The sequence below is a fragment of the Morus notabilis genome, unplaced genomic scaffold (assembly GCF_000414095.1).
Source record: "Morus notabilis unplaced genomic scaffold, ASM41409v2 Scaffold227, whole genome shotgun sequence".
Classification (NCBI taxonomy): domain Eukaryota; kingdom Viridiplantae; phylum Streptophyta; class Magnoliopsida; order Rosales; family Moraceae; genus Morus; species Morus notabilis.
The window spans coordinates 71,878-84,534 of NW_010360247.1; the positions used below are offsets into that span (position 1 = coordinate 71,878).

General features: G+C 34.7%; 1 protein-coding gene across 1 annotated transcript; it reads left to right on the top strand.

Moving 5' to 3' along the window:
• The first annotated feature begins 9,708 nt into the window (after nt 1-9,708).
• LOC21401727 (probable glycerol-3-phosphate acyltransferase 3) lies at nt 9,709-12,180 on the top strand. Its single transcript, XM_010096094.2, is given in 3 exon segments — nt 9,709-10,513; nt 11,051-11,592; nt 11,594-12,180. Coding segments are annotated over 3 exon segments (1,644 nt in total). The 5' UTR covers nt 9,709-9,751; the 3' UTR covers nt 11,934-12,180.
• The last annotated feature ends 477 nt before the right edge of the window (nt 12,181-12,657 follow it).

Sequence of the window (12,657 nt, forward strand, 5' to 3'; positions counted from 1 at the left end):
AATTAGCTTAGCATAGTTTGTTCAAACAAAGTTTTATTCTACATCCTTTTTTTTTTTTAATAAACTGTGAGAGAAAATAATTGATATAAAAAAAGACTGGTACATTCCAACTATGCTGGCAACCACTGGTTAATCTTATCCTTTACTAAATTCCCAACTCCATATTATTAATAGGAAAAAGAAAATACAAAGAGTTAAAGGAAAGGGATGTTGAGAATTTGAGTACAGAGGATGAAAAGAATGCAGAAAATAAGAGGGTTTGGGGCGTATAAGAATACTTTTTTTTAAAGTTTTATTTACCATAACTTCTCGAAGTTTGCTAATGAGTTTTAATAAAAAATTACCCCCAAGATACAACAAACCCTTGAACATAATATCTAGCAATAATATTATGTTCCATAACATAAATCAAGTCTCTAAATTTTCTAAAGAATTAATAAAGACAGATGTGTCATTTCATAAAATAAACACGTCCTCTTTAAACATCATAATCATTCACATAGAGGTACCTTTTCAATGTAAAAGTATTTCTTCATGGATTAATGCATCTATTACAACAATTATATTTGTTGCTAATAGATATTCAGATATGTTTGAAATCATATCATCAATGGATGTAATGGTTCGTAACATTTCATATCACAAATCACACACATATGCACAGCTTTTGCAGAATACCCGCTACAGCGGGTTTACCAGAGCCAACATGACAGTGGCAGTAGCAAGAAAGGCACTGCAGTGCACTATACGCGCGCTGCAGCGTACACACTCACTTAGGCAGGCGCTGCAATGCCCATAGCAGCGCAGACAATAAATGGTGTTGTCTCATCCGCTGCAGTGTAATAAACACGCACTGCAGCGGGCTTTGCTATCCAAACTATCTCCATGCGTCCTTTATCAATCTAAAAAATGTGTGATCTAAATTAAGAGACATATTACAATCTCTCTAATAAGGAAATATTAAAGTAGCAATAAGGAAAATCCTAAAGAAAAGCATCTATAAAAATAGCCAGTAGAAATATTCTACATCTATATCATCTCTTCTATAAGAAATACGGTACTAATAAACAATTGGTTCTACTGATAAACTCAAATAAAATACTCAAAAGCAAAATAATGTATGCATGTGGACTCTATAAAAAGTCATTTAAAGAGGTACACCAAATATCGATCACAACTCTTTAATAAATTATGTGTAATCAAAAGAAATATCTAATCAATTGATGTTGAGAAGCTGATGACACCGCCAAGAAGCAAATCTAGTGAACGAAAAGCACAACGAAACACTAACCAAACACGAGCTCACAACGATAAGATTTAGGAGTTGTTCTTTTAGAGTGTAACTTGAGTGTAGTTTTTGAGTTGAATTTGAGTTATAACTTGAGTTGAAGTTAAAACTTGAATAAAGTTGAGTAAAATTGAATAAGTTAAAACTTAAAAGAACGTGAACTTGAATAAAGTTGAAACTTGAGTTGTATTTTTTTGAGTTTTTTGGACAAAAGAACATGCTCATGGTGTCGGGGCTAACGTACTGTTAAAGATATGTATATAGGGCCGGGATCACGTACTGTTAAGTATACATATACATAATAATACGTAATCTGGCAATAAAATTCCAACAAAATATAAAATTCTATGAAGGGATTATAAAATATGGTTGAACAAAAGCAATTGCTTTTGAGTATAACCAACATCAAGCAAACAAAATAAAAAATAAAAAAATCTGAATACAAAAGACAACAATAAATTGGTAGTACGTAGAAGGGGGATGATTAGATATTTTAAGAAAACAGTTTTATTTTGTAGTACTAGTACATAACGCATAACTGTTTGTATTCTTTTAATCAAAGTAACCGTTACAAGTATAACAGCATTTCTCGTTAATTTTCTTTTGAGATGTGATGAAGAAAGAAGATTGACATACAGTTTAATCTCTTTGTGCAAGCGATCACTATACATTTATCAATTTTAGAAATTAACCTTAAAAAACGTACATCCTTTTATCCATCGTATAACTATATATATACCGATACACACACATGGTATATAAGTTATTATAACTATATTCGTTTACGCAATGAATTGGAAATCCCATTTTCATATATAGAAAACGTCATACTAGCACTTTAATACCAGAAAACCATTCACATACATGTTTGGTTTCATGATCATATGACACTGAAATAGTTGGTTATTCCATTTTTTTAAATTAAGATAAGGTCTGGACAAGTTGGTCAAATAGTGGGGTAAATTGATTTAATTACAAAATTACAAATTTGACTTAATGGCTTTAAGTTGGTACGTATGACCACTTTTCTATTTTGTAGAAAATAATTATAGGGACCCAAGTAGGACGTGAACTAGTCAATTATACTATCATTATCATTAATATTATTATCACCGTCATAATTATTGTTGTTATTATTCTTGTTATTTTTTGAAAGTGGTCTGCTAATTGCAAACGTCAGAATCAAAAAATGGATCCAATTACAGCAACATTTAGCTGTCCTAATTCGATGTTCCAAATCATAAACACCCGCGTCCTCATTATCTCGTATAATATGTCTCTTCATCCTTTGTAATATATATATATATATATATATATATATATATATATTTTTTTTTTTTCCCAAGTGGGATAATGTACAATTTATTTATTTAATATTGTATAATATGTGAAAATTCTCATCATTATGCTTTGTTCAACTATCTCCAATTAATTGGGAAACATCACTACTTGCGAAATGTCGCAACATGGATATATATTATGGGCACGTCGACCCCTTAGAAACAATTTGAAATGGTTTTGCTTATTTTATAGTACATATTCTTATCATCTAGTATTTGATCAAGATTTGTTTTCCCCTCTAGGTAGGATTTGCTTTTATAATATACTACGTAAAGTCAAGAAGCTTGTTTTATTAATTAGTATTTGTTTGACTTCGTTGAATTTGATAATTAGCTATCGGTGTAAATAACCTTTTGTTATTTCAACTGATGAACCACTAGCTAGTGACTCAATTCTTGTCTCTTCTACTGAAAGGATTCTATTTATTTATTTATAATTTATTATTTTTCACTGGGGAAAACTGATAAGAAAGTAAAAAAAACACCGTGCACCTATTGTGGGTTTAATCTCGTCTTGTATAAAAAAAAAAGGACGCCACAACTACCAACCCAATATTGATGATTAATTGCACCCTTAATTAATAGCTGCTTTGACTTAATCATGTTTGTTTTGATTAATTCTTACGGCGGAACACGCAAACCATGCATATTGGTGTGCAAAATTGACAATATATATGAGCCTTATTTGTTTGACCATGCAACTGTCTAAGTATTATGTTTTCAACTAATTTTGCGCGTATTCACTTCACATTTGCATTGGACTGCGTCTAGACTCTAGTATATATACTCCATATCGTGACGGCCGTTTAGTAGCGAAAGTTACAAGGATTTTTCCATTTTACAAATTAAATTTGAAAGAGACAATATAAGGTAGGAGCCATAACTGCAATGGAAAAAAAACAAAAAATAATCACAGATTTGACATGGATATGGCATATATATATATATAGGTTCCATATATATTTTTCAAATTAACTACCGGTACTAATTTATTAAATTTCCAAACCCCAGATCGATCTCTCTCTACAGTCGCCATTTATTATTACCACAATTACTAACCGTTTAAATACTGTCTAGGTTTTACTATGGGTGGCAATTTGTGTTAACAGGTTGTGTTCGTGTCGTGTTGAACTCCTCAGTTGACACGAACACGACCCGTTTATTAATCGTGTCAAAATTCTAAACCCAAACACGACCTGTTTATTAGTGGGTTGACACGACACGACACGATTAACCCGTTTATTAAACAGGTCGTAAACGTGTCATGTCAACCCGTTAATTACCTGTCAACACGTTTATGACCTGATTACTGTCAACACGTTTGCACCTATTTCATAACCTATTTCTGAATATGTTTCTCAACCTGTTTAACATGATATAGAGACATTACATAATCTAAGTTCAAAATTAAAAAAAAAAAACACATTAGAGTCTCTAACAAATTAAAAAACAAACACATAAAAGTCTCACAATTTAGAAAACAAACATACATGATTAATAATTAAATATTTAAATAATTTGCTATAGTGGGGGGACTCCAAGTGCATCATTACGTTTAGGAGAAGTTGATCCCTGTGAGAAAGGCTCCTCTTCTTTCAATGAAAAGTTGAAGATATCTTGTGTAAGATCCTCCACCTCTTCATTGAAATCTACACAAAAACAAATATATATAGATACAAGTTAGTTCAAAATCAATATAGAAAATATACATAATTTAAGTAAGTTTGAAACTACCTTTGTCTCCATATAACCAATTTCTGGTACAAATAAGTGCTTCAACTGTCTTTGGTTTAAGTGAGCTATGAAATGAATCAAGAACTCTACCACCAACACTAAATGTAGCTTCAGAAGCAACTGTAGAAACAGGGACAGCCAATATATCACAAGCCATAGAAGCTAGTGCTGGATATCGAAATTGGTTTGATTTCCAAAAGGAAAGGATATCAAGATCTGCGGTCCTAGCCAATCTTGGCTTATCCAAATAAAGGTCAAGCTCTGATTTCTGTGATGTGGTAGTAGACTCAACTAAAGACATCTCATCAAATTCCTACAAAATGAGAAGGAGATAATATAAGAATACACAATCAGACATAAGCATATAACATCCGCATTACTAATAAATAGAGAAATTACCTTGAATATAATATCCACATAATCATTTCCTTCTTTTTTCATCATACAAGTTTCAAAAGCATTGGTCTTTTGGCTAGTTGAATCCTTCTTCTTTTTGTTGTACTCTTCAAAAATAGAGTACAACGTACTCCTCATTGATATGCATTCAACACAATCATCTCCATAAAGCTTTTTGTAACTAAACTCAACAAGCCTAAGCTTAAAATGAGGATCTAGAACACATGCTATAGCCAAGGTAAGATGGAATTGAGACTAATACTTTTGAAACTTGCCCCACATTGCTGTTGCCATATACTTTAAGTACTCATCATCACCTTCTAAATATTGTTTCAACATGAAGCAACAATGCCAAATGGAAAGGAAGTACAAGTTGGCAGTGGGATACTTTGTTCCAGAAAATTTAAGAGTTGCATCATAGAACAACTTCAAAAAAGTTTTAATCTTTTCAACTTTGTCCCACTCGGCACTAGAAGGACAATGCTTGTAGTTTGAATCACTCAACTTTAAATGTTGAAATACACGGCGATAGTAAAGAGCACTTTCAAGCATAAGATATGTCGAGTTCCACCTAGTTGGTACATCTTGACACAACCCTTTCTTATCACCAATTGCAACTAACTTCACACAATCTAAGAACTTTTGCTTCCTCACTTGGGATCCCTTGACATATTTGACACTATCACGAATCTTAACAATTGAATCATCAATCTGCTTCAAACCCTCTTGCACAACTAAATTTAGTATGTGTGCACAACATCGCATGTGAAATAGATCGCCATTGTGTACAAGAACCCCTTTGGCAACTAATTGCTCTCTTAACATGTCAACCGAAACACCATTCGCAGAAGCATTATCCAATGTCACACTAAACACCTTGTTTTCAATTCCCCATTCACTCAAAAAGGCATAAAGTTTTTCAGACAAAGCAACGCCACTATGTGGGGGTGGCATAAAACTAAAGTTTAACACTCTTTTCTGTAAGTTCCAATTCTTATCTATGAAATGCGCAGTGAGACAAACATATCCATCACTAGTCAAAGAAGTCCATGCATTAGAAGTAAAGCTAATTCTACCTGGGATAGTCTCTAACATCAATTTAATTCGAAGTTTTTCCCTCTTGTAAAACTTTAAAGCGTCAGCCTTTGCAGTATTTCTAGAGACCAATTGAATTTGAGGGTGCAAGTACTGAAATACAAACCTTATTCCCGCATATTCAACAAAACTAAAAGGTAGATCATGCATGATTATAGCTGCTACAACCAACTCACGAAATTTTTCGGGATCATACTTACCTCCACCAAGTGTCACTGCACCAGCTTCTTGGGCAATGAGCATCTGCCCTATATCACGGTAGGAGATTTTTAGACAATTCACAAGATGGCGTTTCAGATTACCAGTTCCGTACTTATTGTCTGCGAGGTACACAGAGCTACAATGTTTGCACTTGGCCTTCAATTTCTTGTCCGGACCCAAAGGAAGATGAACAAAGTGACTCCAAACTTTTGAGGTCAGCTTCCTTTTTCTTTTCTGGAGATCAACGCCTTGAGTTTCGGTATGAAAACTCGACCCATCAATCTCTTCAACCTCAACATCCACACTTTGAGACTCAATGGACTCAAGATCAATTTCCATTGTGTTAAATTAATCTGCACAAAGCAACATTAATGGTCATAATCTGCACAAAGTAATATTAATGGTCATAATCTGCACAAAGCAATATTAATGGTCATAGTCTACCTTCTACTGAATATGTGTGTGTGTAAGCCACTCTTGTAAATGTTTCTAGACCAAGAACATAATTGGAACATAGAAGAGGTAATCAATAGTTGCTTGTGGCTAAATCAAAATGGGAATTGACTCAGGTTCTGGAAAAAGCAACAAAGAAGAGGTATGGGTTGATAAATAACCTTGTTCTCTCGAAGATCTTACAGTTCAAAAAAAGAAGTTGAACTTGAAGTAGCTTTTAGCTTTTCAAATAGTAATTTCAGGTAGAGGAAGTTAAAGTATGGTTTGAAGAAAGATTGGGAACTTCAAAGGCATTTGCATTATAATCAACTCCAAGATTTACAAAATATTCAAATTACAAATCCTTGTCATGGCTTTCTCTAGAAACCACAAAGAGTGATATTTTAAGTTTCATGAAGCTGACCAAAACCACCAAATGGATTTTCAGCAAAATGGCAGAAACCCACTGTGGTCTATTTGCTGGCAAACCAAAGAGCATTTCAACCAAGGTCACCAATTATTTGTGCACTTCTACTACTATGCCTTATAAATTTATACCACCTTTTTAAATAATAATATTATTATTAATAATTAGCCTCTAAAATCATGTACAAGTGAAAGGGATTCTATGATTTCCAATCAGAGACAGCTCATTCTATATACAGCTTTAAAACCGTGGATCTAATTAACACTTGACATAGATGATCCATAAAGTACCATTTGAAATGTTAAAATCAAATGGGGCATCATGATCAGTTACCTTTTTTTTTTTTGTCTTCTAATATTGCCAAAAATAAACAATAAAATTTTCAAGAAGATTTTCTCAAAGTGTATGAAAAAAAAAAAAACTTACCAATAGAATAAGATTTTAAATCTTTAAATCTCCATCACATTTCATTAAAATGTCAATCTTTTTTTTTTTTTAGATATGCTTATGATATAACTTGATAGTTCTGCGTCCTCTGTAAAATCCTTCAAACAAATAGAGTTCTAGCATTTTCGAATCAAATAATGTTGTTCATCACATTACACTATGTTAGAAAAAAGCTCGTTCCCATATATCAATGAAAAGCAAATCATAGATCATCAAACTAAGCCTAATCAATCTTAATCAAGACTGCGGTCTCAGATCATCACAACAAATATCCACAGAGTGAAATCACAAATATCCACAGAGTGAAATCACATTTCAAACAATCAATAGCATGTACTAAAAAACATTGAACATCAACAGATCAAAAGAGTGAAATCACATTTCAAAATGTTAGACAACCATAAGTCTAGAAAGCCAAAATCAGAGGAACGATGGAGAAGAGAAGAAGGGTTTGCAAGTTTTGATGTGCAAGCAAAAACAACTGAAATCCGAAATACCTGTTTCGGTTTCCGAAGAAGAACAAGCAAAAATAGGTGTTCTGATTTTATGAATCCGAAATGCCTGAAATCCAAAACGAGAAAAGAAAAGTTATGGAAAAAAAAAGTAAACTGAAATGAGAAATCCAAAGGGAAGAAATCCGAAATACCTGTTTGCTTGCAGCAGAGAAATAGGCGTCGAGTGGAGAGGAACGGTGGCGAGTGGAGAGGAACGGTGGCGAGTGGAGAGGAAAGAAGGTGAGTGGAGAGGAAAGAAGAAGAAGAGAAAGAAGAAGAAACTGGCGTGAGGCGGTGGTCTGGTGGACTGAGGTCAGGCGGTGGTCCGGTGGACTGAGAAGCGGCAGAGAGGAGAGTTGAGAGAGAGTGGAGAAGAGACGAAGGTTTGCTGTTACTGGGTCTCGTTTTCGAATGTGGGCGGCTGGGGTTGGGGAGATACAAACAAATTAAGGTTAAAAGTTGAATAATATATTAATATAATAATATTGAAACATTTTTAACCTAGGTAATAAACGGGTTGTATAATCGTGTTACCTAAATATGACACGTTTAATATACGGGTTATTGCGGATCAATTACGGGTTGGCGGGTCAACTTGAAAATGACCCGTTATTTAATCGTGTTTCACGGATTTGACCTAATTTTGACTCGGACCCATTTATGATAAATCTAAACCCGTTAATTTTATGCGGGTTTTGAGTCATATCGTCTTGTCGATACCCGAATTGTCAGCCTTAGGTTTTACTTTCTCCTGTCGAATGTAATGGGCATGATGTGTACACATATTTACATTACCGTTAAAAAATTTTAAAGCTTAAAACTCTAGATCCAAAATCAATATTATAAGTGCGTGCTATATTTTTGTACGTATTCTGTTTTTACCAGGTTTCATGATATATACAAACTCTGTGATAATTATCCCTTGGGCATAAATACTATATCTAGGCCACGTGGCCACTGCTGAGTCCCTTCAATTTTGTAGCCAGTAGTAGTATCTGTACTGTGATCTGTAAATTACACACTGCACATTTAAGGAAGACTACTTTCTTGAGTTTGTGTAAGTAATAATTCACTGTCTTGTCGTTTATACATTATATATATCGCTTATTCGTCACTTATTCAATAGATTTTACCCAAGTTCTACGCAAAATATTAACTCTCCATCGTCCAGAAGTTAAAGATATCCAAAAGGAATAAAACAAATATATACGTATATAGAAAAAATAGTCGTTTCTAGGTTTTGTTTGGAAGTTGGAATGGTGCCTAGTTACTCACAATATAAATATACATATATAGTATAAAATATCATCCTCAAAATTGATTAAATAGACGTTTGATTTACGGATTCAGAACCATTATCAAAATTATTCTCAGTTTATGTGTGTTTTTTAGGAGAAAAAATATTGTAACGAGATACGAACCATAATTCGAATCATGACACGAATCCTCATACCAAACACCTTCTAATTTATTCCGAAGTCAAAACTGATATAAAATGACAAAAAAATATAGAAGACATGCACTCTATTACACACTATAGGGGAATTGACACACAACATCACGTAATAGTATTTTATTATAATCACTAATTACAAGTCACAAGATATCATTTCTAATCAAATGTACATAATTTTCATATGTAGCTGGCATGATGGTCAAACCTCAGAGAAAAAGTGCCGACAAACGAAAATAGGAAACAAGGAAGTTGCATGGTTAGTTAACGTCAATGCGTAGATATTGACTATTACAATTTTCTTTGTAATTAAGTCCAACTTCAAGGGCGTTTTCATATCTCCAACTGTATAAAGACCGCAATAAGGGATTGTAAATTCCAGTATCATCAATACGTGGCAAAAAAAGAAAACCTATCACAACTAAAAATCAGTATCAGAAAAATATGGCGAAAGCTTTCTTCTTCAAAATATTCTTCTTCTTCTTCTACCGCATTCTGTTCAGAAAACTAAAAACCCTGCGCAGAAGTTTCAGCAACAGGCATGCAATTAGCTACTCATCAAGTGTTAAAAAACTTCACAAGTTTCATACTCTTTCTTCCCACAGATCTGATGATCATGATGAGCTCTCCAACGCGATTCTGATCTTCAACGTGGAAAGATCTTTGCTGAAATCTTCTTCTATGTTTCCATACTTCATGCTCGTCGCTTTCGAAGCCGGTGGTCTCTTTCGGTCGCTTCTTCTTTTTGTTATGTACCCTTTTATCTGCTTGTTGAGCCAGGAAATGGGGTTGAAAGTGATGGTGATGATCTGCTTCTTCGGCATCAAGAAGAAGAGCTTTAGGGTTGGCACCGCCGTGCTGCCCAAGTTCTACTTAGAGGACGTCGGGTTCGAGATATTCGAGGTGCTCCAAAGGGGTTCCAAAAGAGTGGCTTTCACGGATTTTCCTGTTGTTATGGTGGAGAGTTTCTTGAGAGATTATTTGCAGATTGATGTTGTGGTGGGAAGAGAGCTTAAGGTGTTTGGTGGGTACTATTTGGGAATCATGGAAGAGACCAAGAAGAAAGATATTCACGACGTAGCTTCCTATATTGATGAAATAATTGTCACAGCAGATCAGAAAGGCAGTACCAACGGTTCTGATGTTATTGGCATCACCGACTTCAACAGCTTTTGCGATCATCACCAATTATTCTCCCATTGCAAGGTATGTATATTGTAACTTGCATGAACAAATAGAAAAGTACGTATTAGATTTCATCACCAACATCATGAGTAAATTTTTTTCATTAAAAGTTAGCAGTATTTGCTAAGGTGTTTTTTTTTTTTTTTTTTTTTTTTCCGAACATGCGGATCAATCGAGAGTTTTAAACTCTAAACTTTAACATCAGAAGTGCATGATGTATGATTTACTGTCAACTAACAAGTAGTTGTATGATAAGTTTTAGGTGATCATATATAATATTGTTACTATATATAATTAATTGACATATAAATTTTAGTAATAATCATGCATATAAGTCGTGATAACATTACTACATGTAGTACTTAAATTTTTCTCTCGCATAAATTATTACGCAAGAGTACAAGATTGAAAACCATTTTTCACAACGGTAAGTAACGATACCTAAGATTACTTTAAAAAAAAAAAAAAAGGTAATATGAGACATATTAATCCTCGCACCCCTATTAGTGTCGTTTCTCTAAAAATAAAGCTGTTTGTTTTGAATATATAATTTTACAGGATGTGTACTTGGTGATTAAAGCAGACAAGAGAAACTGGCAGAACCTACCCAGAGAGAATTATCCCAAGCCCCTGATCTTCCATGACGGTAGATTGGCTTTTAGACCAACCCCTCTGCGGACCCTACAAGCCCTTTTGTGGGGCCCATTTGGGCTTGTCCTCTCCGTGGCTAGGGTCGCAATTGCCCTGTCACTCCCTTACGGCATCTCCTGTCCCATACTAGCCTTCAGCGGGCTGCGCTTGACGGTCACGAAGCCCAAATTCCCCGGCCCAATTAAAAAGCCCAAGGAGGGAGGTCAGTCGAAGTCGAAAGGGCTCCTCTACGTGTGCAACCACAGAACTCTGCTGGACCCGCTCTACCTCTGCTTCGCCTTGAAAGCCAACCTCACCGCGCTCACCTACAGCCTGAGCAGAATGTCGGAGATACTCGCGCCAATCAGAACCGTTCGTTTGACGAGAAACCGCAATCAGGACTCTATCAAGATGGAAAAGCTGTTGAATCAAGGGGACCTTGTTGTATGTCCCGAGGGAACCACGTGTAGGGAGGTTCAGCCCGCTTTTTTCGGAGATCGCGGATGACGTGGTCCCGGTCGCTGTGGGAACCCACGTAAGCATGTTTCACGGCACCACTGCCGGTGGGCTCAAGTGCCTGGACCCACTTTTCTTCCTCATGAACCCTTCGCCGATCTACACCGTCCAGATATTGGAAAAGCTGTCGGGATTGTCCACGTGTCGCGACAGTAATGAATCCAGATTCCACGTGGCGAATCAGGTGCAGGGCGAGCTTGGGAAGGCGTTGGAATTTGAATGCACAAAGCTAACGAGGAGGGATAAATACTTGATTCTGGCGGGCAACGAAGGGATGGTAACTTCTACAGAGTGATGTAAATTTAAAAACAACTCAAAAAGATTGAGATAACAATTCTGTTCTTTTGCTGTTGTATTCTGAATATATAATCTTTTTTTTTTCTTTTGTTAGTTTTCTATTACGATGTTCCAAAACTACAGTAATTGAGGATAAAAAATGAAAAAGAAGAGATAGAAATCATAGAGGAACTCTTGCTATTTTGTATTTAGTGCTTATGTGTGATTTGTATATTCCAACCATTGCTGAGTTCAGGTGATCAAGTCGAAACAATAATTTTTCTATATATATACATGTGTAATATATCCTATTTGTTATATAAAGATTTAGTTTTCCTTTTTATTTATTTTCTTTATACATTTTCTTCTTGTTCTCTTTTGTGATTTTGTTAATTGTACAAGTTCTTAGAAGAATATTGGCAATGTCGCTTACAGTACATAAGAGCGATGAAAATTGAAAAGTTAATTATTACAACATTATATGTATATATGTACAAGTTATGTATGGTAAAGTATCTATACTAAACGATACACCATATTAGAGTTATATCGATATAACAGTACGTAAAATTTTGAATTATACGATGTGGGCCATTCTATATATAATATGTGCATGTATGAGACTATTTAATTATGAGCTACGTCAAGTCATACATGCTAATCGGTGCAACTGGCTTTGTACCGATTCTTTCTGCAATAATAATAAATATTGGCCAGCTAAGTTATGTACAACATTCAATTAC